Source organism: Drosophila rhopaloa, unplaced genomic scaffold (genome assembly GCF_018152115.1).
Source record: "Drosophila rhopaloa isolate 14029-0021.01 unplaced genomic scaffold, ASM1815211v1 contig_2, whole genome shotgun sequence".
In the NCBI taxonomy this organism is placed as follows: domain Eukaryota; kingdom Metazoa; phylum Arthropoda; class Insecta; order Diptera; family Drosophilidae; genus Drosophila; species Drosophila rhopaloa.
In genome coordinates this window covers 3,027,185-3,051,149 of record NW_025335083.1, presented here as the reverse complement: position 1 = coordinate 3,051,149, position 23,965 = coordinate 3,027,185, and the positions used below count along the sequence as shown (strand labels likewise).

Genomic DNA, 23,965 nt, shown 5'->3' with positions numbered 1-23,965 from the left:
CGTCGCTGTCTGTGTTTCACCGCCGGTCCCACTCCACATCGACATGTTCCGTTCGCATTTCGGACCCTCACCCACACACACCCACACCCGCACCTACAAACAACTCCCGACCCTGGACAAAAAGTTGTCCTCGTTGTCCGCTTTGTAAAATATTTTATTTGCACATCTTTCTTATTTTAATCCTTCATTGCATTCTGTTTGGTTTGGGCGACTTGAGCCAACCCTCCAACCATCCACCCGTTCACCCGGGCTTCATTCCCCCCCTGATTCCTGGGTGCGGTGCAAGTCCACTGCTTGATGTGGTGGGTGATTCGGGATGGGTTGACGGTTGCTTGTGGTTCCATGCAGTGGTAAATGGCCATAAAACACACGTTAATTACCCTCGAGCAGTGTCAACTGTTCTGCTTCACTCATTTATCTAGAGTTTATAGCAGCCTTTAGCGGGAAAAGTACTTTGGATTCTAGTTTGTTGTATTCAAACACATTTTGTATTAATTTGTAATTGCTAAATTTAATTGAAATACATAAGACAAAAGGCTTCTCAAAATGTATCACTACGTTATGCTCATTTCCATATAAACTCGTTTATTTTACAACTTCAATATTGATACGTGAACGGAATATAATTTATAAAAACAAAAATGTTAACCACGGAGAAATGAAGCATGTCGCCCTCTGCGAAATGAAATTGTTCAACACCATATATGTTATTATGAACTTTTGTAAGGGAGAGTGGCGCAAACATAGTAATAAGTTTGGATATGCATAGGGAGTACATTTAGAAAGGTGTCACTAGAAAGACCATTTACGTTATTAGGCTATAACTTTGCCAAATACAAAATTGTTTTAGATTGGAGAAATTAGCAAGGAACGTAAGCAAGTCAAATAATCCAGTTTTACTGGATTACATCTCTTGCATTAAAATATTCCATCAAATAACTATTCTCACTGTAGCATATTTTGCTATTCATGGTAACGGTAACTTTTAGGAAAAAAAAAACACAATTACCTATCTCTTTTTCTTCACAATAAAAGTTTACAAAAGTTAAAAAAGAAATTAAAAAAATAAATAACTACGTCCTGAACCGCGTATTTTAGGTAATAATTGATTTAGGTATATTTACGCCGAAATACAATGAAAGCGACCCATATATGTATATTTAATTAAATTCCTGATCAAATTGACATTTACACAATTTATTCTGTAACTTCTTCAAGACGTTGCGTTTACGCTCAAATTCCTAATGAAATTCTCTATTTTTGAGGCAAGAAGAAATACTTTTTCAACGAGGCATTTAGGCCCGAGGAAAACTAATACTAACTATCCTTGCCCCGCTCTCCCCTATAAATTGGACTCACCTGCATAACTTCAGTAGTAATTGGAATCTCCACCACTGTAACGCGCAGACGCTTCAATGGGTGAGCTAAATAAAAATCAAAATATAATTAAGTACAAATGGTCAGGGTATAAGAGGGGTTCACTAACTATAACCCATTGCGGGACATCATTTCCTTGGCTCGTCTTTGTTCCCGAACCATGCAGCGATATGCAGAAGCACTGGTACTTTGGTAGCGAACTGGATTGTAGGAGTTGGCTTGAAGGCCATCGGACATGTCCATAGCCCTCTGATGGCTTTGATGGCATCGATTTCGGATGGGAGCTGAATGGGGCTGACGAGTGGACATCTGGCGGGGTCCCTGGTCGAAGTCATTGCCAGGCTGACACTCCTGTTGCTGCATGCCACCCCTCATCTGAAAATGGAAGAAACCTTATCACCTGAATCGCGGCAATATAACAATACTTACCTCCGGATAGAATTCCTCGGGAGTGGGCATATAGGAAAACCCTGAAAGCTGAGCATACGTGGAATAGTCAATTTCCATTTTTTTGATAAAGAATTTTTCAACAAATAAAATTTTGCAGACAATTAAACAATTTTTTCTGGTTTTAATTGTATAAAAGACTAAATCCAATAACCCAAAAACATGTCAAGAATTTGACAACAAAACATGAATGTACTAGATTATAAAAATGTTCAAATATGAAGCGGTTGTTACCGATGATCTTTAATTGTTGTTTCTTTTTTAACGTTGATGCACTATTATAATCACAAGCAAATGGAGCCCTATTTTTATTGATGGGATGTAAAAACGTGATCGCGAGTGGTGAGAAAAGAACAATATAAAAACATAGAAACTAAGACAAACAAAACAAAAAAATAATGCTAAATTCTCGAAATAATTAATGCTTTTAAGATTGACAAAGAGTCGGTAATAGAAAAAAACAAGAGAGAACGCTATAGTCGGGTGCCCCGACTATCAGATACCCGTTACTCAGGTAAAGGGAGTGCGAGGGAGATGGAGATAGAAACTTTGATCACGCATAACTTTTTAACGAATGGTCCGATTTGAAAAATTTCTTCTACATTTCGATAGGTATTGATAAACACAATAAAACTGCATTTTTACTTTTCCGAAATATTTAAATTTTTAAAATCGTATATAAGCGATTGTGGGCGTCAGAGGGGGCATTTTGAAACAAACTTGCGCTGCGTAGGAACTCCTAGAATCTGCATGCAAAATGCCAATCTTCTAGCTTTTATAGTTTCCGAGATCTCAGCGTTCATACGGACAGACAGACAGACAGACAGACAGACGGACAGACGGACATGGCTATATCGACTCGGCTAGTGACCCTGATCAAGAATATATATACTTTATAGGGTCGGAAACGCTTCCTTCTAGCTGTTACATACTTTTGCACGAATACAATATACCCTTTTACTCTACGAGTAACGGGTATAAATAGTATAGTCTATTAAAGGCTCATGAAAATCATAGTAAGATCTACTCCACATTCCCGTGAAAATGTTTTCGAATAAAATTAGTGCCAAGCATCGTTCTACGGTTGGATAAATAGTGTGGATTAATTAGAAGAAGTCTACTACCCGAAGATGGTAATATAAGGCTAGCATTCCAGTTAAGGTAGACCACATATTAAAAATGTCTTTTGCACGGACACTATCCACGATAGAGTAATCCAGAATTGAGAAATTTGTATGACAAGTTCAATACTTTAAATAAACGAGATTTTTTTAGCAAAAAATATCATGGTATATGATAAATTACAAAATGCTGTTACTGTTTAAAACCTAATTTTCAAATATGATATCGATATCAATAACTTTTTATTTTCAAATAGACGGGCGTAGAAACAGGAAGTTTTGGATGAATTTTGTACTTTATACCCATGCAAAGGATTTTATAATTCCAGTAAAAATAAAAATAGCTCTTGCAAGGGTACAAAATCCAAAATTAATCTGGAGCTCTTTGTTACTGCTTTCCGCTCTTAAAAGTAAATTTCGTCTGTCCATCCTGTAAACATGTTACCTTTTTTTCTGCACTATATATGTCATATCATTCAACTTATCTACAAAACAGGTAGATCGTAAGAAAAATTCTCTATTTATTTCTTTCGTTCAAATCGGACTTGTATTTAAAGAACAAAATTAAATAATCAACAGAAAAATCAAGCGAAAGTGTATAGAATATTTAATTTTTTTATTAGCTACAAGGGTCTGCCTTGTTTGATATAAAATTATTATGCTATAATTCCAGTCAAAATAAATCTGGAGCTCTCTGTTGCTACTTTCCAATCCTAAAAGTAAATTGCATCTGTCCATCCTAAAAAAAAGTAATTTTTTCTGAACTAAATATGTATTTCTTTTAATTTATCTACAAAACAAGCAGATCGCAAAAAAAATATGAATTCTCAATGTTGGTAATAATAAAATGTATTTCTTTCGTTCAAATCAGACTTTATATTTAAAGACCAAAATTATTCTTTAATAAACTTTCAACAGAAAAAAAAAACATTTTCGCCTTAAGGTGTAAAGAATATTTAATTTTTTTTATTAGCTACAAGGGTCTGTTTTTTTTGTTTCCTATAAAACCAAATCCGCCTTATATTTAAAGAACAAGTATGAATTGCTCCAAAAAACAAAAATAAGTCACGATAAAATTTATTTTATGCGGACGACATAAATGTTGGCCATAATTTCACGGACTGCAAGGTTACAAAGAGTTTCAATAGTAAGCGTTTCCATTGCCACGAGACTGGTACGATTGACCTTCGGCGCCGCCAAGGCCGGGCAAGGTGTTGTAGTAATCTCCCTGTCCACCGCCCCGCTGCTGTTCCATGGGCGAACTAAGGGGAGAGGGGAGAGGGGAAAAGGTGGACCACATTTCCAGACAAACCATATACAGATCCACATACTAAAGTCCGTTGCGGGAGTTCATCTCGCGGAGAATCTTGTTGTACCGCAGGGGACTGCGATATCCAGGACCTCCAAGGGCAGCGGATCCGCTCTGGTAGTTCCTGGACTCCTGCCCGTAGCCACCCTGCTGCTGGCCGTATCCCTGGCCACGTCCCATCTGGTCATAGTTCATTTCATAGCCCTACATCAAAGGGAATATAACAGGGTGTATACTGCACTTAGTAGGGTGTCTCTACACTTACTTCGCCACCTTGTCCGAAGCCTTCATATTGCATACCGTTTCCGTACTCCATGTCTACAATTTTTCTACAAAAAATTCAACTTGAACGAATTTGGAAATTTGTAAATAAAATTTTGCTTTTTTTTGTTTTTTAGAGTTCTTTACAGTCCGAAACCTGAAATAGAAATGAAATATATTCACAGAATGCTAAAGGTCATCAATATCAAATGTCACATTTTCTCATGGATAGCATGATAATAAATTTTGGGTTAAAAAGAATATTATTTGTAAATTTGTGAAAATCCTATTTGGACAAAAAATAAGCGAATATTGCTTTACAGGAGTTTACTAAATTTTTTTTTTTATAGATTGTTGAACACGCCACACAAGGATGGACCTCGTTTGCCAAATTATTTCTAAAAATCCCAAAAAAAAAAGGAATTTTATTTATAAATTTGTGAAAATCCTATTAGGACAGAAAGTAAGACAGCGAATAATGGTTTACAGGAGATACTAAAATAAACAATTTGGAGCCTTGGTAGAACGCTCCTTGAGCTATCAAAAAAGGCGGAACAGCTTCTCCAGGAGAAGCGGAATAATATTAAAATCACTTTGGATCCTTTTCCCCTCACTTGACCGCTTTTACAACTGATTCGGATAGCTTATCTACCACATTGCAGCCAAAGTTTCCACAGGCGGAGGACGGAAGAATCTGTGAAATCGCCATAATGGAAATCAAAGCGATGCAATATTTCCCCGCCTTCGCAGGAGCCAATGAATATGCAAACGGCTAAGAGTGAGAACGTCGCCGAATAATTAAAATCGAGCAGGAGCCGCTTTTTAAGGCGGCATCTTCCCTGGCCGGATTAGAGATACCGGCAAACACTTTACGGCGGACAATTAATTGCGGCCCGTAATCTGTCTGTCGTAATTATGGCGACGCGGCGTGTATTTATCTGCGGCAATTAACGCCAAGCCAGCGCCAACTCGCATATTTCACATCGCCAAAGATGCGCCATTGGCCCAGACACTTTCCAACTTTAATTAAAACTAGATAAAGCCAATTGCAGTCGGGCCCCAACGCAAGAGAGTGGTTTATTGGAGTATCAATGTGTGGGATGGATCATCAACTGCCCGGGTTCTGCACCACGATGATGATGTAGTTCTCGGAGGGCAGCACAATCACCTCGTGCACCTTGGTGCGCAGGCGTATGTTCATCAGCTCGTTGCTCGCGTCCAGATTGGTGACCATCTTGGCCGCCTTGCTGGTCAGGGTGCTGATCAGGGCCGCGTAGTGCACCGTCAGGGTGTACTCCATGGTCGTCTTGATGGGGATGGCGAACGGGTCCAAAATAATAATGCCAACCACATTCGGATAGTTCTGGTAGCGCTTCAGTAGGTCCTCAATTTCGGCAGACATATTGGAGAACTAAATTTATACGTTTAAATTGATTTGTATTTCGCTGTGGAGTAGGTAGTTGTAATTTGCTTTATTCTATGGATGTGAGTGTGGACCAACCGCCCACTATGTTAATAGAAATAGCATCGCCTCCAATATTTCACATTTAAAACGAGGACAGAAGCTAACTTCGGCAAGCCGAAGTTTTAATACCCTTGCAGACTTTGCCGAAATTGCTAAAAGTGAAAAAGTAGCGAAAGGAATAAGGTACACATAAGTAAACTAGATTTGCATCGTTTCAAGTCAATTGCTTTTATACTCCAAAAATGTCATATAAAAATAGAAATAAAATGAATACTTTCGCATCCTTTAACAATTTTTCCTATCTCCTTTAAGATATATACTTCCGAGCGGCAAGCGCTTTTACCCTAATCAAGATATGCGTAAATAAATAAGAAGAAAAATTTATGTTAGTAGCTTACACACTGCGCGAAGTATTCTGATAATCATCAATTTTGGACCGATTTCACCCTACTGTTCCTTTGGGAGCTATAGGATATAGACGTTCGATCGTCACGCGCTTTTATCCTGATCAAGGTACGCATAAAAAAATAAGATTTGGAAAGATTTATGTCAATAGCTTTTACACTGCGCGAAATATCTTTCATTCTTGCAAGTTATATCTGATTGTTCCTATGGGAGCTATAGGATATAGACATCCGATCGGGGCGGTTTTCAAACTTGTTTTAGGACGACTGTGAAAGTTTCAGATCGCTAGCTTTTAAACTGAGCTCGCAAACGGTATTGAAACAAACGGACAGACGGGCAGACGGACAGACGGACAGACGGACATGGCTATATCGACTCCCCTATTGATCCTGATCAAGAATATATATACTTTATAGGGTCGGAAACGTCTCCTTCACTGCGTTACAAACTTCTGACCAAAATTATAATACCCTCTGCAAGGGTATAAAAAACAAAAATTTACGTAGCGACGATTCGCACTTTAAGAGGGTGAATTAAAATTCTTCTGTGATGGCTCTATTGGAACGAGCGATATACCGACCGAAAGATATCGCTTTAACTAAGGGGATGGCAAACAGCATAACTCGTTACTGAATCATTAGAAATAACAAAAAAAATTGTTTATTAGTTAAGATGTTTCTGAAGATAACTACGTTAAGCTTTTTTTATTAATTTTTTAATGGATTTTTGGTAACACTTTGAATTCAAAAACGTGATTTTAGCCTAAAAATTCGATATATTAATTATTATAAAATGAAAAATAATCAGTAAAAAAAACTCGACGTCTCTAGCTGCGGATTTAGTTACAGAAATAGTGTGCAAAATTTCAAAACGATTCGTCCAGTAGATTTTGCAGGATCGTGTTCTCCGACTTTGAAATGGCAACTTTTCAGAAGACCGTTTTAAAGTTTTGGACACCCAAAAATCGCATACAAATCGATCTAACTCACCTACGACCTGCCCATAACTTCGGAAGTTTTACTCGGATCAATCAATAAAATTTTAACGCAATATTCTTCAAATGTTGTGCATTCAGAAAAAAAAGCCAAAACAAAATTTTAAAACCAAACCCCCTCCTTAATAACTACAGAAATAGTTGTTTGTGTGGTGATAAATATTAATCAAATAATTTATACCGTTCAAAAATATATTTCTTCCAAGTCCCTACTTCCACCAACTTTGATTTAATTTTAAAATAGCGCTGCGAAGGCATAATTATCTGGTATAGTTTCCAAAATCCAAAATCTTACGTTCAGCGACGGGGATACCAAATATCTAACATTTTACCAGTTTTAGTCCCTGCATTTAAAAATTCGAGCATTTATAAATATAAAGTGTTTTTTATTAAAGGTTAAAGATTATTCCGGAATTTCTATAAACATCTATATATGTATTTGTACAGTTAAATCACATTCAATGGCGCTTACAACTACTACTATATTGCGGTAAATTTACCCTCGCATCCGTCCAGCCCTACTGCTTACCGAGGGCGAAGGGGTCGCTGGAGGAGGTCTTCACGTAGAATATGCCCTGCTTGTGGACAGACGGCTCGCCCGCCATCTGGACGGACTGGCGCCGGCTCTGGTCGCACTGCCACCGCCCGTCGTCCCGGGTGCACGGAGTGCCCCAGAATCCCAGCGGCGAGTTGATGGACTCGGCGAACATCTGGTAGGAGCGGATGTGGGAGCAGCCCAGGTAGTAGCAGCTGCGCTGGTAGGCGCCGTAGTTCGGGTAGAAGGTGGCACTGCCCGTGGGCCGGCGGAAGCCGAAGTTGACGCTCGTGTGCATGGACTCCACGAACTTGGCGTCGGTGGGATCGATGCGGAACTCGGGGCTGCGGTGCCGGAACTTGGGACCCGCAGGATCCAGGGCGAAAATGGTGTTCACCTGGTCCGGTTTCAGGCGCTTTCCCGCAGAACCAGCAATCTGGGCCCCCAGGGAGTGCCCAATGAAGTACATGCTGTCGAAGTCGGCTCCCAGCTGGCGATGGAGGTTCCTGGCAAACTGGGCCAGCTGGGCTCCGAAGGTCTCTATCAGCCCCACCACCGAGAAGTAGTTGATGTTGGCCGAGCTGGCGCTCCAGTCGGCCACGATCACGTTGTACTCCCCCCTCTTCAGATAGGCGTCCTTCACATCCCGGTTGAAGGAGCCGCGCGACTGGCTCATCCAGCCGTGGATCATCAGGCGGGTGGGCAGGGAGGCGTTGAAGCCCGAGTGCCTCCATTGGGACTCGCTCGAGAAGTCCAGTTCGCGGCCGCACTCGGGGAACTCCCTCTTGAAGAGGTAGAACTGCATGCGGAGCTGCTTGCTGGCGAACGGATTCAGGTTGCCGGCTATCTTCTTGAAAAAGGACAGGTCCAGGAACTTGCCAATGCCCCGCGACTCGCTGAGGTCCTTGTCGCATTTGTTCCACACGCAGTGCTCGGCCCCCTCGTACTCGTCGTCCAGGTTGGCCAGGATGTCATCCGCCTCCGGCTCCTTCGCGATGTCCGATCGCTGACCTATTCCAGCGGGTGTGTCGTCGAGGTCAGGCAGGGCATCCATAAAGGCGCCCATCTCGGCATCGTAGTCGACGTCGCCCTCGACTCCATTTCCATTGGGTTTGCCTTGGCCTTGAGCTGCTTGCAGGTGAATATGAATGCATTATTGTGGACTGCTTGCTTCTCGAACCCCTTCACGTGAACTCACCTAGTGTTGCCATTAACAGCAGAACTGCAAGTAGTTGAGTCCCCATTCTAAGTCGATTTATTGTATCAGCTGCGGCTGGAGTAGCTATCGATTCCACTGGCCAATGCACTCTGTTGATTAGTTCGCTCGGAATACCTGGTTTTATATGCGGCCGACCGAGCGATCATATTAATAGTGCCATGCATTCTGGGCGTTGATAGATCAACTCCCCGGACGCACTATCACGTCATGCCTCGTAGTACCTGGCACTCGCACGCCAATAAAGCTCAAAACAGAGGCGGCGTTGGGAAGGGGCAGCATTTAAAGGAAGTCCCCCAAATAAATTCTTCTTACAATTTTCATAGTGCATAATTTAAGATAAAATTTTATATTCGGTTTTACACAGTTATTATAACTTTACTTCATTGTCCATAAAAAAATATAATTGCTAAGCACTTATATCTGAATATGATCATCTCATTACGTTTTACACGCTTAAATTAAGTCCCAGATGGTACATGTACATATATATTATTCTAATTTTTCTTGATTTTATTTATTTTAAATTATAATAATATATAATATAATAAGAACAGCAGATCATCGGAAGCATAGAACGCGTCTTTTTCTGACTTACCATACATTAATTTGTTCAAAAACATATATATAATCTAGAATGGTTCCTGGTTCAACTTTAATCAGTCGAGGGTAAGGAACCCCTCCGAAGTGAGCCCCTGATCGCGGTCTGCCTGATCTTTCTGATTGGAGGCATTGCCCGCTTTTTGCACAGAGGCACGCGTTTCTTCCCACAGAAGTGAGTTGATTGCGGAATACCGGTTCCAAGTGCACCCGATGACGTAGCACGACTAGGTGACTGGAACAGACACTGTGGAATGGGAAATCCACGCAAAAGTGGGCAATCGCTTTAGCTAAACTCGATGACGATTATCAACTGGGCGTTTACAGCCGATTATGGAATCTCATTATCAGACCGGGCTTAAAGCCAATTGAAGCGTTCATCTAATTGATTTTTGTGGCTCGCTTAGGGAAATATCACTAAATGCCGCAGTTGACGACTTTGGAGTTTTGTAAGGAAGTCATTGCTTACATTACTTTTTTCCAACAATCTATGTGGAATGCATGGGACAATGAGTGTTGTTCTTGGGAAAATCGGGAGAATTAATACAATTCAGCTTGTTCAATTGATTTTTCCCACCAACTTTAATATTTTTAGAAGTTCTCTTAAGCTTTTCAACATTCCCCCGTTAAGTTGACATATAGTTGATATAAGAATAATATTCGAATAAAACTACGAAGGCTTTATATTAAGGATTTTTAATGCATTAAAAAAAAAAAAATTTCGGAATGCACAACATTTCAAGAGTATTGTGTTTAAATTTTAGATTGATCCGAGTAAAAGTTAGCGCTTTTATATTCGATTCTTGGGTGTCCAGAACTTTAAAACGCTCTCCTGAAAAGTTGCCATTTTTAAAGTCGGTGAACACGATCCTGCAACGTTTTGAAATTTCTCAATAACGCTGCCAGTTTTTTTTTTTAACAATTCATAATTTTTAAAACAACAAATAACTTGGATTTTGGTTCGAAAATCGAGGTTTTCAACTTTCAAGTGCTTAAAAAAATATACAAAAAAACTCGACAGCGTTACCTTGTTAAATTGGTCCTTTAAATAATGTAATTTGATTTGTTCAATTCCGATTATTCTGTGACCAGTTACAACGTTCACCGCAAACCACCTTTGTCTATATCTATATCTTACTTGCTTTTCAATATTTTTGGATTGAAATTTTCCCACATATTGTTTAAATGTTTTATTATCACATGGTTAAACAAAAATTTAACTGAGACTATCCGTATCACCAACAAAAATTGGTAAAAAATTACCAATTTTGCAGCGAATTAACTATAGTCAAGCCAATTAATTTCATAAAACAAGAAAGGAAAGCTAACTTCGGGCGGAGCCTAAGTTGAAATACCCTTGCAGTATATTCTGTAAATTATATTCTCTAAAATTATTTCTATGATGCATTCTTAACACTCATAAAAAATACCAACTTCCTAACTTTAAAAACACCAAAGTTATGGCATTTCCAATCGGTCAGTTATATGAAATTTGGTAGGTCGGTTTGATTGGCCAAAAATAAAACCCACAGAAAATCCCAACTTCCTAACTTTACAGACTTTTGACCAAAATTACAATACCCTCTTCAAGAGATTTATTCAATTTCTGTATTTTTTAATAATAGATTATGATATAATGTTAACTAAAAATACAATTATTTTATATTTATATTTAGAAGTATTGTTCTTATATGAGAAACAATAAATTAGTTGAAAAATGACAATTAAAATTATTTTATTACTTGAAACAGGGAATTAAAACCAAAATAAACATATATGCCGGTTTAAAGCGTAAACAAAAAATTGCATACCACTTTTGTCATCACAACTCTTTTCACATTTTGGAAAAAAGTTCAAATTTGCCTAAAATACTTAGACGCATTTAATAACGCAAGTCGTCCTTCAAAATCAGACGACTCTATAGAAACGTCCTGGCCTAATTAGTATATTGACTATAACATTTTGTCTTGTCGAATTATAATGGCACTATATCATGCGGTTTTTACAAATTTAAGAAAATTAAACAAAATCTTTTTACTCTTATTTGCACTAAAATTAATTATTTCTAAAAGTAACGGAAATGCTTCGTCATTTCATGACAGCCAGCTTTTGAGCAATAGCGAGCGATAGCCAATTCCCTGTTGCAAGTAATGTGCGATAGGCAGAGAAAACAATGAGTAATCGAATGGACCTCAACAAAATCCAGTGTTTCGTTCGACACTTTTCTCAGTAAGCAGTGACCATATTTACACTTTCCCTATTAAGCAGTTTAATTTTGACAATTACTTCGGTAAGCAGTGTACCGCTTGATACTTTTCTTTTTTCTCTTAGTCCCCAGTGATTTAAAACTTTTCTAAGTAAGCAGTGCTGACGTTCACACAGTGTGTCGCTTGACAAACTCCTCGCAAAGCAGTGATCAGTTTGACAATTATTTCAGTAAACAGTGCCACTGGACACTTTTCTTCATTTGTGCCTTAGTAAGCAGTGCTCAATTCAACATTCTTTGAGTAGCAGGATAGCGCTGGACACATTTCACAGTCAGCAGTGCTAATGTTGATACTCAAAACTCGTAAGAAATGGAATAACATCGATGTTAACATGGTTAGCGGAGACACCATCCTGCAACAGATACACTAACGTTATCTAAAGTTAGCAGGAACTTACTCCGCAAGTAGCGCGTACATTGCATTTCATTTGCTTTTTAGAGGTGGCACAACCTCGATGCCCTCCCGAACAGTAATAAAACCGATGTTTCCCCAACTCTAGAACAAATCCAGCTGAATCAAAATAAATACCATAAAGTAAAATTGTATAGAGGCGTCATTTGCTCCATAGAGTAAGAAACTATATAGAGGTTTCATTTGCTCTGCCCGCGCTCTCGAGTGACTTTGACAGAGATGCCACGTAGGGGAAAAACGGAAAAAAGAGAGTTTTTCATTTGTTCGAATCGAGCTTGAATCGATGTCCATGGTGAATTCTTATTGCTGCACTGGTCGCTCTTATTCCTAAGAATAGGTGCGAGAATTCCCCATACTATTGCTTGTGCTTCGCACATGTTAGAAGTGGTGAGAAACTGAAGTTAGAAGAAGTTAGCTTCGAACATGGCTCTCAGCAGAGCTTTGGCAGAGGCCCGGGCAGAGCAAATGAAACCTCTATATAGTTTCTTACTCTATGTCTATGACCTCTATACGTTTCTTACTCTATGATGACGGAGCGTTCAAAACGAATGGACCAAAATTCAGTGGTTTTCATGTAAATCAACTGCTTTAGAATTTTCCGTTCCAAAAATATTGCTAAAACTTATTTCATTCTTTTCTGATTTGTAGATATAGGAATGTACGTTAAATGCTGCGTGAACGTGAAGCATATGAGAATACTTTAAAATCAAATGGAAATGTCATCAAATCCTAATGCATAAGAATTCCAATATATGTTTGCGTAATGATGAGATTGGTGTGAATAAACAGGCTAATATTTCTGGATTGTCTATACTTTTTCAATTGTTGTGAAATCGAATTCTTTCGGCAGTCAGCAATATATTTTTCTTTACCAAAATTATAAAGCGCTTTTATTTTCTTCAAGTTTTGTGATGCTGTTGTATAGGATCGTGATTTAAAAGTTGCAGGTATTTTTACATATATCCAAAAGGAGTTCAAGAATATAGTGTAATACAGAAAATAAAGTAGTCGTTCATATTAGAATTTTATTCATGAAACTATAATATTTAGTTGAAACATCTGAAATATTGAGCAAAATTAAATTGTTTAAATTGTTAAAACGTGGTTCCACATCTGAACATTTTACACTCGGACATTTCGAAACTGGTTATAGTCAACAACTTTTTAAATTTGTGCATTCGAAAATTTTTGACAATTGTTTTTCAATGCTTTGGCAGCATTCTTTAGTCTTGCATCGGTAATGCGCTGGTTATTTGGTGTGTATTGTGGTTGTACGTTTCCCATTGCAGCTGCAGGCTGATTGTTTCTCAAAACCTTTGCATTAATCTCATCTATGCTACTGATGGCTCTATCTATACTGCTTTTATAAGCGATGAAAAAATTTTTCGTCGATTTAAATCGATGCAAGACACGATCTCTAAATCGAACATAAGTTTGTGGATCGACAGTTGTTTCTTTGGGGGTTTGGTGGGTAGTGGGTGGTGCTTCTTGGTTGGCATGAGAACGAAGAACTGAGATCGCAACAGCACCCGCAAGATTGGTTTTTGATAGCACCAGTTCCAAGAGATCTGGATGGTCAATATATTCTTGCATTTGTTCAAGGATTTTTTCGACAAGACGTGCAGGGTACTGTTTATTCTCATCGCTGAGTATTTCGTGACGCAACAACTCTTGGAACAAAGGACTGCGTTCCGTGGAATCAGAATCGAATTCGCTTGAAATATTTGATACTAAACTCGAAGCACTGCCCAACATGTCGGATGCCTCTTTCAACTTGTTCATTATTTCTGTTGAAGAGTCTGAATCGAATAAATCTTTCAAAGTTTCATCACGCGTTGCAATGTCGTTTGAAGGGAACGTGTCTAGAAATGCGGCCAGTAAGATATCTGCACCACTGCACCATCCATGCATAATAGAAATAGCATCAATGATGCTATCATGAGCAGTAAGAAGTGAAGGTCTTATATTAGATACTAATTGTTGAACTTCAGTCGAATACGTTGCACTATAATCGTTGATCTTTTCCGTTTCATCGTTCAGATTTTTATCTATGCTGGCACTATTCAGATCGTTCTTCATGTCCTGAACGAGTTGGGCCTTGTTCTGCAATTTATTAAGGTATAGATTCCAATCCATACTTTGACTTTTGGTTGGCGGTTGTACAGTTGCCTTATAATAAAAAAAATTGAAAAATATTCTTAGAAATAAATACATGAATTGGAATGAAAAAAATTGAAAGATTGAAATTTATATGGTTAAAATTATAAGATTGAAGAAAAAATATATAAAAAAAGGTTTTTTCAATTACTTGTGGTACAGCATCGATGGCGAAATTGCCAAGTAAACCGAATAATGTTATTAAGAACAACTTCATTTTGAAAGCAGATTTTCTTGAATAAGACTTCACACCGAATACTCTTTACAATAAGCGCTGATGTGCGACTGAATTTCACGCTGAAGTGTTCATACTTATAAAGCCAGTTTATTATACTCTTACAGTCACAGAAAGCACTAAATGTATATTGAGGAGACGCGTATGGACAAACCCGAGAGTTGTGATGAAATTATTTTCTAGATTCGCGAACATTCATGCACTCATGATCTCTGAATTTTTTTCTGAAGTAAATCAATTATGTAAATTAACAATCGTCATTTTGTTCATTCTATGTCATTCATTGAATGAAATGGAATAAATTGATTGAATTAATTGAATTATTCCTTAACCAAGCAAGCATCACTACGCTATATTTAAACAAGAGAGAACGCAATAGTCGAGTGCCTCGACTATTAGATACCCGTTACTTAGCTAAACAACTTAATATAAATATGCTTTCTTGTATGTTTTTCGCCGCCAGCTGTTCCAAAGTCATCCGTTAGATGGCGCTATTATATTGCGGAAATGTAGGCGCTAGCCAGGCTTAAGCGTTTAATGGGTTTTTGGGCGTTAGAGTGGGCGTGGCAAACTTTTATTAGGCCAATCGATAGGTATTGACGAAACAAATACATATCAATTAAAATTTTCATAATAGCATCAAAACTGTGGCCACAGCTTATGGCTTGTGGGCGTCAGAGGGGGCGTGGCACCATTTTGAAACAAACTTGCGCTGCGTAGGAACACCTAAAATCTACATGCAAAATGCCAATCTTCTAGCTTTTATAGTTTCCGAGATCTCAGCGTTCATACGGACAGACAGACGGACAGACGGAGAGACGGACAGACGGACAGACGGACAGACGGACAGACAGACGGACAGACGGACATGGCTAGATCGACTTGGCTAGTGATCCTGAACAAGAATATATATACTTTATAGGGTCGGAAACGCTTCCTTCTAGCTGTTACATACTTTTGCACGAATACAATATACCCTTTTACTCTACGAGTAACGGGTATAAAAAAAAAAAAAAAATTCAAGTGAGACTGTACACATGATGCTGATATATTGCTGGAATCGTAATCTGTGAAGTATTCGTTCACTTTCACTTGTCAGAGTCGAATGCGGTCATATAGCTATAGAGAAAGGCTGCAATTCTCATTGTTCGTTTAGTCGTTTACGCATAGGCATCGGTAATTTCTAAAAAACAATACTCATTCTACTGGAAACAATACTCGAATGTGCGTGTAGAAGCGTTTCTTTCCATTTCTATCATTTATACTTGTAACGATTGAAGTTTTTCTTTCTTTCCCACAGTTCGATTCTGCTCTCTACGTGATGAAGTGTGCACTGCTTGTCCTGTTTGCCGTTGGCTTGTCATCAGCCAGAACTATTACCTACCATAATTTGACCGTATCCAGCGACGAAATCATTTCTGATGAGGATATACTCAAAAATTTGACTCAGTCCGTCTACGCGTTTCATCAAAGCATGGACGATTACATCGACTGGGTATCATTCGACAACATATTTGAAGAAATGATCAAGCATAGCGGAGAACTTGCAGTTTCTAATATGGGAAGTATTAGAAGTTATTTTCTCAAAAGCCGTGATTTTTATTTCGATGCAGTAGCTAGTGTATACGAATGGTGTGCTACAATTGACATAATGATGACGACGTATGTTTATTTATTCGAAGATTATACCGAACAAGTTAAAGAGCTACAAAAAGATTGCCTCAACGAGACTTTAAATAATGGAATAAAACTTTTGACTAGAAGTGTTGAACTTTTGGACCAGAGTCGAAATCACGTTAATACAGGTATTACAGACCTGTCAAACGTCATGTCTAAGGTAACCAATGCTTTTCGAAACGATCAAAAAGAGGATACGGCTACCATCAATGATCTAAATAAACAGACAATGAATGTTTTGGAGAAAAGTTTGTTCAATGGAATCGTAAGTATCATTATGGTGGAAACAATATATAAACCCGAAGTACAGAAAAAATTCGATTTGATCAAGTCATCATTTGATTTCATGAACGAGAAAGTTAGACTTTCGATCAAAAAGGGTCTCGAAATTAAAGAAAAGTTGTCACTCGAAATTGTGTATATTACAGGATTGAGAGGAACGGTCAGCTCGAATAAATTAACATTTGGTGGAAAGTATATGTTTCCTGTGCTTAAAATGTCTGCTAATAAATTGAAAAATGAATGCAGCACGTACCAAACGAGACATATTAAAAAAACAGAATAAGATCATTTTGCGAACCCGAATGTAAAATCATGTAATTTTTGTAAATTTCATCACCTGCATTCCAAGTCATGTCAAAAATGTTGAAAAAAAAATTATTAATAAAGTTTTATAAACAATCAATCATACTCGAGTCATGTATTTCAAAATTTTCATAATCGCAAAGAGAATAAATACCATTCAGGCAGTTTGGTGTCGTTTGGTGGCATAATTAGATACCATAAAAGTAGAGTGAATCAATCGTATCTTTCGAATTTCGAATTGAGCGGTACCACTCCAGAACAGCGGCTGACCTCTTTTCTCACTAAGTGAGGTAAGTGTACCAATTAACGCCACCCCAAGGCTGACGGTGGAATAAAACAATCAAACATTAATAATAATACGTATAGAAGTGAAAAAAATTGTTAATAATTGGAGTACCAGTATCTTTTACTTTGTACCAATACTATTTTGAGTCGAAATGCGTGATATTTTACCTGAAAGCCGATAATCTCAATAACGTGTTTAAGGTTTTTTTTATATACATTATCTTTTAGAATACGAATATTCTAAAAAAAAATGCCAACAAATGTTGGAGAAGATAAACAGCCTGGACGCCAGGCACGTTCAATAGACTGCTCAGCACTCGTATAAATACATTTTTAATCCTCCGGACCAAAAAAAAAATTGTGTACCTAGCCGAAAATACTCGTTTGCGTTTGTTAGACAAAGTTTAACAAGAAAGGAAAGCTAACTTTGGGCGGAGCCGAAGTTGATATACCCTTGCAGAATATTCTGTAAATTATTGAATTTATCCTTCGATTTGGGGTTCAAACTTATTATAACGGGAGAAATATATTATATTCGGGTTATATTCGAAAAGTTAACCATATGCATGCATTACAGAGTGGTTCATATTATTAGAAATTCAAACAGAACAATGCTTTTACATTGCGTGTTTCATAACGCAAAACGATGGCTGCCAAGTTTTGCGAATCTTTCGATGACTTCTTCGGCGGTGATTTCGATGTCATAATGCGTATGAAGCAACGCTAATCCAACTAGTCTTTCTTGAAGCATGGTCGTCCTAAGCCATGTTTTGATGCGGCGAAGATAAGAGAAAGAACGTTCAGAGCTCGCGTTTGTTACGGGAAGTGTACAGAATACTCGGAGATAGGTGTGGATTGTTGGGAATATGTCGACATCACATTTTCTTAATGTTTCCAGTGCAGATGTTGGAATTTCGCTGCCTTTAATTTTTTGTTGCTGCTGCCAGTGACATTGCCAGTAGCTTAATTCACCTTTGAATTTCAATTTTTGTATGCATCCAATTAGATCATCGATTTCGTTTTCTTTTAAAAGACTTGCTTTTTCTGGGAGCAACTCACTCAATTGGTAACCATCCAAAACTTCTCGTGAAAAACGAGCTTCCAAATCTTCTTTGATGGTATTCAGCAGAGGTATGTAGACAGAGACCCTGTAGTAATCTTCGCAAGTTTTCACGTCGTAATTTTCGCGTTTCGTTTGTCGACCACATGTTCTCGGTTTCGCTTCGTCCACATCGAGTTTTTCCGCCATTTTCTTGGCATCTGAATAAATCAGTCGGAATATTTCATCAACTTTTTCCCTCTTTTTTTCCTCTCTTGATCAACGGTAACTTCGCAACAAATTGAAGGACAGCATCGTGTCTCTCTACCCATCTTGTTTCACACAACTGGACAATTTTTTCACCAACTATCTTTGCTAATACAGTCACACGTTTTGGAAATGAGTTCTTGAAGAATTTATTGACTTCGTGTATGGCACTGGCAACGTTTTCGATTAATCGTACTTTCACTGACTTTGAAATACTGTTGTTGAGTTTGTGCGAGAAACACGGAGTCATGACAGCATTTTTTGCATCTTTCCGAATTTCGTTGACTGCTCCGATATCTGACAGCATGACCGCACATCCATCAGTCCCTATCGAAGCACATTTCTCCATTCGGAGATTCATTTTCTTCATGTCTCCAAGAACAATCCCCCCGATGGCAGATCCAGTTAGAGACAATTCTTCATCGGTTCGGTCATTTTTTCCAGCAGTTCTGTAAGCCATTAATCCATCTTCATCCTCGCTTTCTTCTGATTCTGTACCCTCCGCGAGAGTATTCTTCGAAAGTTGACCGAATGCGTCCAAAAAAGATACAAAGTCTTCTCGTATGCATGCTTCGCCAGGAGAAAAATCGACATATCTGAGTACAACGCTAATCTGTAATGAGAAACATTATTCTTCTGTAAATTTCTGTTTATTTTCTTGGGAACAACTACTATCAATAGACAATAGGCATCAATTATTATATTTTTACGGAAATTCTACTTCTACGTAATAATTGGCAAGATTAAAGTATTACCTGAGCTTTTCCAGACAGATCTGGAGATTCATCGAAAACAATCGTGTAATATTCAGCACGAGCCACTCGTTGCAAAATTTTGTCCAGTATCTCTGCCCTGCAGCATTCAATTAGTTGGTTCTGAATCGTTTTACTGGTATAGGTCGCTCTTGAAGATGTGCTCCCAAGGTGATGCTCCAGAGTTGTGTCACCCGAATCGATTCTGAATCTCAGCAAAGCCCTGAAATTCCCTTCGTTTTGCACTGGCGTTTTCTAGCAAACAAGTGAAATTTTCAGGTTCTGCGGTTCCAAGGGGGGGGTGGGGGGGGGGGAATTTCCCTAATTTCCCCCCCCGTGGATCCGCCACTGCTTTTACTCTACGAGTAACGGGTATAATTACAATTGAAATTATTTGGTATTTCTTGAAACAGGGAATCAAAACCAAAATAAACATATATATAGTAGGTTTAAACAAAAAATTGTCACGAAGCTGGATATTTGCTTACAACTTTTGTCATCACAACTATTTTCAAATTTTGAAAAATAGTTCAAATTTGATGAAAATACTTATACTGCCTTCAAAATTAGACGACTCTATGGAAACGACCTGGCCTAATTAGTATATTGACCACATCATTTTGTCTTGTCAAATTTTAATGCTTTATCAAGCGGTGTCTACAAATTTAAGAAAATTAAACAACATCTTTTTCTGTTATTTGCACTCAAATTAATTATTTCTCAAAGTAACGGAAATGCTTCGCCATTTCATGACAGCCAGCTTTTGTGCAATAGCTCGCGATGGCCAATTCACGGTTGCTAGTGATGTGCGATTGGCAGAGAAAGCAATGAGTAATCGAATGGACCGTAACAAAATCAAGTGTTCCGTTCAACACTTTTCTCAGTAAGCTGCTCACTGCTTACTTTCCTAAGTAAACAGTTATAATCTTGACAATTACTTCAGTAAGCAGTGTACCGCTCGACACTTCTTTTTTCTCTTAGTCCCCAGCGATCATTTTGACACTTTTCTCAATAAGCAGTGCTCACGTTCACACTTGTTCAGTAAGCTGTGTACCGCTTGACAAACTCCGCAATAAGCAGTGTTACTTTTGATAATGATTTCAGTAAGCAGTGTCAATTGACACCTTTCTTCCTTTGTGTCTTAGCAAGCAGTGATCAATTCAACACTGTTTTCAGTAAGCTGCTCCTGGACACTTTTCTTAGTTAGCAGTGCCAATGTTGATACTCAAAACTCGTAAGAAATGGAATAACATCGATGTTAACATGGTTAGCGGAGACACCATCCTGCAACAGATACACCAATGTTATCTGTAGTTAGCAGGTACTTACTCCGCAAGTAGCGGGTACATTGCATTTCATTTTCTTCTTAGAGGTGGCACAAATCGATTCCCTCCCGAACAGCAATAAAACCGATGTTTATTCACCTCTAGAACAAACCCAGCTGCATCAAAATAAATACACAACGCGCCTGTGTGGGTTGCGCTGCATAAACGCAGAAGGCAATCGTAAATACAAATCAATAGCGGGAGCGGCATCAATAGCACCATGAGTATCGATGACGTGATCTACGTGATTTGCCTGCTGGCCTGCATCGGAGCCGGGAGCTATGTGAGGAAGATCGCAGACGAGGGCCAGCGCAAGCTGGTGTCCACGGCGCTGGGCGTGATTGTGGTGGTGATTGTGTCGGGGCTCCACAGCCTGCACTGCTTCGCTTCCCTGGCGTTAGGCACTGCCGCCGTGCTCCTCGTACACCCAAGGTGAGTCAGGGGACTCCCCGAACTCTGGAACCGGACAATAATCACCCTGCTCCCTCCTCCAGCAAAGGCCACCTCGTCACCTTCGTGGTCATGTTTGGCTACCTGGTGTTTTTCCGCATGTTCGACTTCTACCTGGGCATTCCCGGGCACACCAACATGATACAAATGATACTCACCCTGAAGGTGGGTTGCATAACCTGCTTGCATTACAACTACTTGATTCCCAATCCTTCCAACGTCAGGTTTCGGGTGTGGCCTTCGAGAAGACAGCCGCCTGGAAACGACTGCAGGCACGCGAAGAGCAGAAGAAGAACGACCAGCGGGATGTGAACCAGGAGAGTCTCATCGAGATAACCGACTACGATGAGGAACTGCAGACCCTGACTGCCGCCGAGATTGTGCACTACAGCTTTAACTATATAGGAGTTCTAACAGGTGAAGACCAGCTTATAAGGTTTAAACTAAATCATTATTCAATTGCAGGCAGAACGCCTGTCTAGTCGGAACACATGTAGATACCAAAGTCCAATTAAATAGCTGATAGTACAACTTAACTCATACACGCTCAAAACCGATTTCCACCGCTTCCAATGAGTGCATTATCTACAGCCTAGATTTCTCCTTATGTTTATCAACTTGCAGGTCCCTATTATCGGTACCGCACGTACAGGGACTACTTTGAGATGCCCTTTAAGACCCATGCACCCAGCGTTGAAGCCACCCTGGAAAAGCTGAAATATGCGGTTTTCTATTGCGCTCTTTATCTGACAACCAACTACTTCTGGCCACTAGATGTGAGTATTTGCCTAAACATGCCTCCAAACAATACTTACTTGGTTGTACACTTCAGTATGCACTGAGCGACGAGTTCTTCAACGATCGCTCCTTTGTCTATCGCCTGTTGTACGTGTGGCCCACGTTCTTCACATTCCGTGCTCGCATTTACACCGGACTGACCCTCAGCGAATGTGTCTGCACAATGGCTGGCTTCGGAGCCTATCCAGATGAGTCGGATCCCAATAACGGAGAGGGACCGCGGAAACGCTACCAGCACCTGAAACGCGATGCAGACAAGCACCATTACAACTTCACAACGATTGTGAACACCAGAGTACTCGAGGTGGAGAGATGCTGGACCTTCCGCGAGGGCATGAAGCACTGGAACGTCTGCGTCCAGTATTGGCTGGCTGTCAACGTCTACAAACTCTTCCCCAGCAAGAAGTACAGGTGTGTTTTAAGTTAGGAGGTAGTAGTATTTAAATAGTAACTGTGATGCTATGAAATTGTATTGGTACAAAACTCCTTAGCTAAGTTCCTACACTAACTTATTTCATAGAGTCGTAGCTTTTGTTGTATTTCCGTTTGCTTTTCGTATTACTTGTATTGTTCTCGTTCTTTCCCTTTGCAACTGATCGCAGGGTTGGCAGGTATTCTTAGTAGTAACTTGCATTTGTTATCCGTTCAATGAATGCTTTCCTTATTAATTCGCCTTCAAACCCTTCCTAGAACTGGCGCTACTTTGCTGTGCTCTGCCTACTGGCACGGATTCCGACCGGGACACTACTTCTGCATCATGGGCGCTCCCTTCTACGTTTCCCTGGAGGACATGTGGGATAAGCTGGTGCGCAAGAATGAATCTGGCACTAGGCGCAGGGTGATCGATGTTCTCTTCTGGATCTTTAAGTGGTTCGCCTTCAGCTACTTGGGCGAGGCCTTCCTGCTCTCATCGTTTGGCAACATTTGGCGGTTCTATAGCTCCGTTTACCACATCGGATACATAAGCTGGGCAGCGATGATTGCGTTGGGATTATACCTGACCAGTCAGAGGAAGGCGGCCGAACGTAAAAAGAATCGCGAGGTGGAGAAGGCAGCTGCCGGAGACAAACCCGATGGCAATGCCCAGAAGGAGAAGGCGCAGTAGTGGGCCAATTCTGAGGCCAACAATATCCCTAACTGATAGTTCAATTCATGGACGGCTTCCGAAAAGTTTTCCACTAGATGCTTTAAAGTCTGTCGGAAGAAATCGAAAAGTTCTTCTGCGCTAGTTTAATTCTGTTGTTAATCGGGATGATCAAACAATATTCTTTTCTTAGAGATATGTTCTCTATAAAAATCAGAAATTTAATTATGTACAAAGTGGTATAGTTACGCCTTCAATCCGTTACCATCCATACTTCTTCTGGGAAAGGTGATGATATTGATATTATAATAAATAGGTTTAGTCAAGTAAAAAGTTACTAAAAAGATAATTATATATTTTAACCAAAGTAATTAAAAATGGAATCGAAAAAGTTTAAAACATTGCACCCTACTATGATCACTCGCTTTTAATTCAAAAATATATATGGCCTTAAATGAATTACACAAAGTATTGTTTGTTGTTGTATGCTATGCTTTTTATACCCGTTACTCGTAGAGTAAAAGGGTATATTGTATTCGTGCAAAAGTATGTAACAGCTAGAAGGAAGCGTTTCCGACCCTATAAAGTATATATATTCTTGATCAGGGTCACTAGCCGAGTCGATATAGCCATGTCCGTCTGTCCGTCTGTCTGTCCGTCTGTCCGTCTGTCCGTCTGTCCGTCTGTCCGTCTGTCTGTCCGTCTGTCTGTCCGTATGAACGCTGAGATCTCGGAAACTATAAAAGCTAGAAGATTGGCATTTTGCATGCAGATTCTAGGAGTTCCTACGCAGCGCAAGTTTGTTTCAAAAAGGTGCCACGCCCCCTTTAACGCCCACAATCGCTTATATACGATTTTAAAAATTTAAATATTTCGAAAAAGTAAAAATGCAGTTTTATTGTG

General features: G+C 39.3%; 7 protein-coding genes across 8 annotated transcripts; 2 read left to right on the top strand and 5 right to left on the bottom strand.

The window, feature by feature from the left end:
• Nucleotides 1–564: 564 nt before the first annotated feature.
• On the bottom strand, nucleotides 565–1,992 carry LOC108047274. The gene is made up of 4 exons (XM_017127382.2): nucleotides 1,807–1,992; nucleotides 1,487–1,752; nucleotides 1,360–1,424; nucleotides 565–675 (listed from the first exon to the last, which is right to left on the bottom strand). Exons 1-3 carry the CDS (start codon nucleotides 1,882–1,884, stop codon nucleotides 1,370–1,372), a joined length of 399 nt encoding a protein of 132 aa, XP_016982871.1. The 5' UTR covers nucleotides 1,885–1,992; the 3' UTR covers nucleotides 565–675; nucleotides 1,360–1,369.
• Nucleotides 1,993–4,006: 2,014 nt separating this feature from the next.
• On the bottom strand, nucleotides 4,007–4,678 carry LOC108047272 (heterogeneous nuclear ribonucleoprotein A2 homolog 1). The gene is made up of 3 exons (XM_017127380.2): nucleotides 4,520–4,678; nucleotides 4,277–4,458; nucleotides 4,007–4,207 (listed from the first exon to the last, which is right to left on the bottom strand). The coding sequence occupies exons 1-3, from the start codon at nucleotides 4,568–4,570 to the stop codon at nucleotides 4,087–4,089; spliced, it is 354 nt and encodes a 117-aa protein (XP_016982869.1). The 5' UTR covers nucleotides 4,571–4,678; the 3' UTR covers nucleotides 4,007–4,086.
• An 883-nt stretch (nucleotides 4,679–5,561) lies between these two features.
• On the bottom strand, nucleotides 5,562–6,001 carry LOC108047275 (dynein light chain roadblock-type 2). The gene has a single exon (XM_017127383.1). The coding sequence runs from the start codon at nucleotides 5,915–5,917 to the stop codon at nucleotides 5,624–5,626; it is 294 nt and encodes a 97-aa protein (XP_016982872.1). The 5' UTR covers nucleotides 5,918–6,001; the 3' UTR covers nucleotides 5,562–5,623.
• Nucleotides 6,002–7,772: 1,771 nt separating this feature from the next.
• LOC108047265 (phospholipase A1) lies at nucleotides 7,773–9,203 on the bottom strand. The gene is made up of 2 exons (XM_017127374.2): nucleotides 9,113–9,203; nucleotides 7,773–9,042 (listed from the first exon to the last, which is right to left on the bottom strand). The coding sequence occupies exons 1-2, from the start codon at nucleotides 9,156–9,158 to the stop codon at nucleotides 7,898–7,900; spliced, it is 1,191 nt and encodes a 396-aa protein (XP_016982863.1). The 5' UTR covers nucleotides 9,159–9,203; the 3' UTR covers nucleotides 7,773–7,897.
• A 4,210-nt stretch (nucleotides 9,204–13,413) lies between these two features.
• LOC108047263 lies at nucleotides 13,414–14,843 on the bottom strand. Its single transcript, XM_017127372.1, has 2 exons — nucleotides 14,717–14,843; nucleotides 13,414–14,577 (listed from the first exon to the last, which is right to left on the bottom strand). The coding sequence occupies exons 1-2, from the start codon at nucleotides 14,780–14,782 to the stop codon at nucleotides 13,573–13,575; spliced, it is 1,071 nt and encodes a 356-aa protein (XP_016982861.1). The 5' UTR covers nucleotides 14,783–14,843; the 3' UTR covers nucleotides 13,414–13,572.
• Nucleotides 14,844–15,906: 1,063 nt separating this feature from the next.
• On the top strand, nucleotides 15,907–17,081 carry LOC108047271 (hemolysin E-like). The gene is made up of 2 exons (XM_017127379.1): nucleotides 15,907–16,024; nucleotides 16,101–17,081. Exon 2 carries the CDS (start codon nucleotides 16,122–16,124, stop codon nucleotides 17,040–17,042), a length of 921 nt encoding a protein of 306 aa, XP_016982868.1. The 5' UTR covers nucleotides 15,907–16,024; nucleotides 16,101–16,121; the 3' UTR covers nucleotides 17,043–17,081.
• Nucleotides 17,082–20,816: 3,735 nt separating this feature from the next.
• LOC108047278 (lysophospholipid acyltransferase 7) lies at nucleotides 20,817–23,530 on the top strand. Of its 2 annotated transcripts, XM_017127386.2 has the most exons (7): nucleotides 20,817–21,162; nucleotides 21,225–21,345; nucleotides 21,405–21,597; nucleotides 21,805–21,956; nucleotides 22,013–22,389; nucleotides 22,581–22,589; nucleotides 22,669–23,530. In XM_017127386.2, exons 1-7 carry the CDS (start codon nucleotides 20,951–20,953, stop codon nucleotides 23,081–23,083), a joined length of 1,479 nt encoding a protein of 492 aa, XP_016982875.1. In that variant the 5' UTR covers nucleotides 20,817–20,950; the 3' UTR covers nucleotides 23,084–23,530. The 2 variants fall into 2 exon arrangements, with proteins under 2 accessions (XP_016982875.1, XP_016982876.1); XM_017127387.2 differs by lacking the exon at nucleotides 22,581–22,589 and having other exon boundaries at nucleotides 20,819–21,162.
• Nucleotides 23,531–23,965: the final 435 nt, after the last annotated feature.

What these genes read in the sequence shown, in the direction of transcription:
- LOC108047272 (XM_017127380.2), bottom strand. Translation starts at nt 4,570, where the DNA reads ATGGAGTACGGAAACGGTATGCAATATGAAGGCTTCGGACAAGGTGGC. An exon ending in GCTTCGGACAAGGTGGCGAA is followed by an intron (nt 4,459 to 4,519) that starts GTAAGTGTAGAG and finishes CCTTTGATGTAG; the next exon opens with GGCTATGAAATGAACTATGA. An exon ending in AACTCCCGCAACGGACTTTA is followed by an intron (nt 4,208 to 4,276) that starts GTATGTGGATCT and finishes CTCTCCCCTTAG; the next exon opens with TTCGCCCATGGAACAGCAGC.
- LOC108047263 (XM_017127372.1), bottom strand. Translation starts at nt 14,782, where the DNA reads ATGAAGTTGTTCTTAATAACATTATTCGGTTTACTTGGCAATTTCGCC. An exon ending in CCATCGATGCTGTACCACAA is followed by an intron (nt 14,578 to 14,716) that starts GTAATTGAAAAA and finishes TTTTATTATAAG; the next exon opens with GCAACTGTACAACCGCCAAC.
- LOC108047271 (XM_017127379.1), top strand. Translation starts at nt 16,122, where the DNA reads ATGAAGTGTGCACTGCTTGTCCTGTTTGCCGTTGGCTTGTCATCAGCC.
- LOC108047265 (XM_017127374.2), bottom strand. Translation starts at nt 9,158, where the DNA reads ATGGGGACTCAACTACTTGCAGTTCTGCTGTTAATGGCAACACTAG. An exon ending in GCTGTTAATGGCAACACTAG is followed by an intron (nt 9,043 to 9,112) that starts GTGAGTTCACGT and finishes ACCTGCAAGCAG; the next exon opens with CTCAAGGCCAAGGCAAACCC.
- LOC108047278 (XM_017127386.2), top strand. Translation starts at nt 20,951, where the DNA reads ATGAGTATCGATGACGTGATCTACGTGATTTGCCTGCTGGCCTGCATC. An exon ending in GTGCTCCTCGTACACCCAAG is followed by an intron (nt 21,163 to 21,224) that starts GTGAGTCAGGGG and finishes TCCCTCCTCCAG; the next exon opens with CAAAGGCCACCTCGTCACCT. An exon ending in AAATGATACTCACCCTGAAG is followed by an intron (nt 21,346 to 21,404) that starts GTGGGTTGCATA and finishes TTCCAACGTCAG; the next exon opens with GTTTCGGGTGTGGCCTTCGA.
- LOC108047275 (XM_017127383.1), bottom strand. Translation starts at nt 5,917, where the DNA reads ATGTCTGCCGAAATTGAGGACCTACTGAAGCGCTACCAGAACTATCCG.
- LOC108047274 (XM_017127382.2), bottom strand. Translation starts at nt 1,884, where the DNA reads ATGGAAATTGACTATTCCACGTATGCTCAGCTTTCAGGGTTTTCCTAT. An exon ending in CCGAGGAATTCTATCCGGAG is followed by an intron (nt 1,753 to 1,806) that starts GTAAGTATTGTT and finishes TTCCATTTTCAG; the next exon opens with ATGAGGGGTGGCATGCAGCA. An exon ending in ATGTCCCGCAATGGGTTATA is followed by an intron (nt 1,425 to 1,486) that starts GTTAGTGAACCC and finishes ATTTTTATTTAG; the next exon opens with CTCACCCATTGAAGCGTCTG.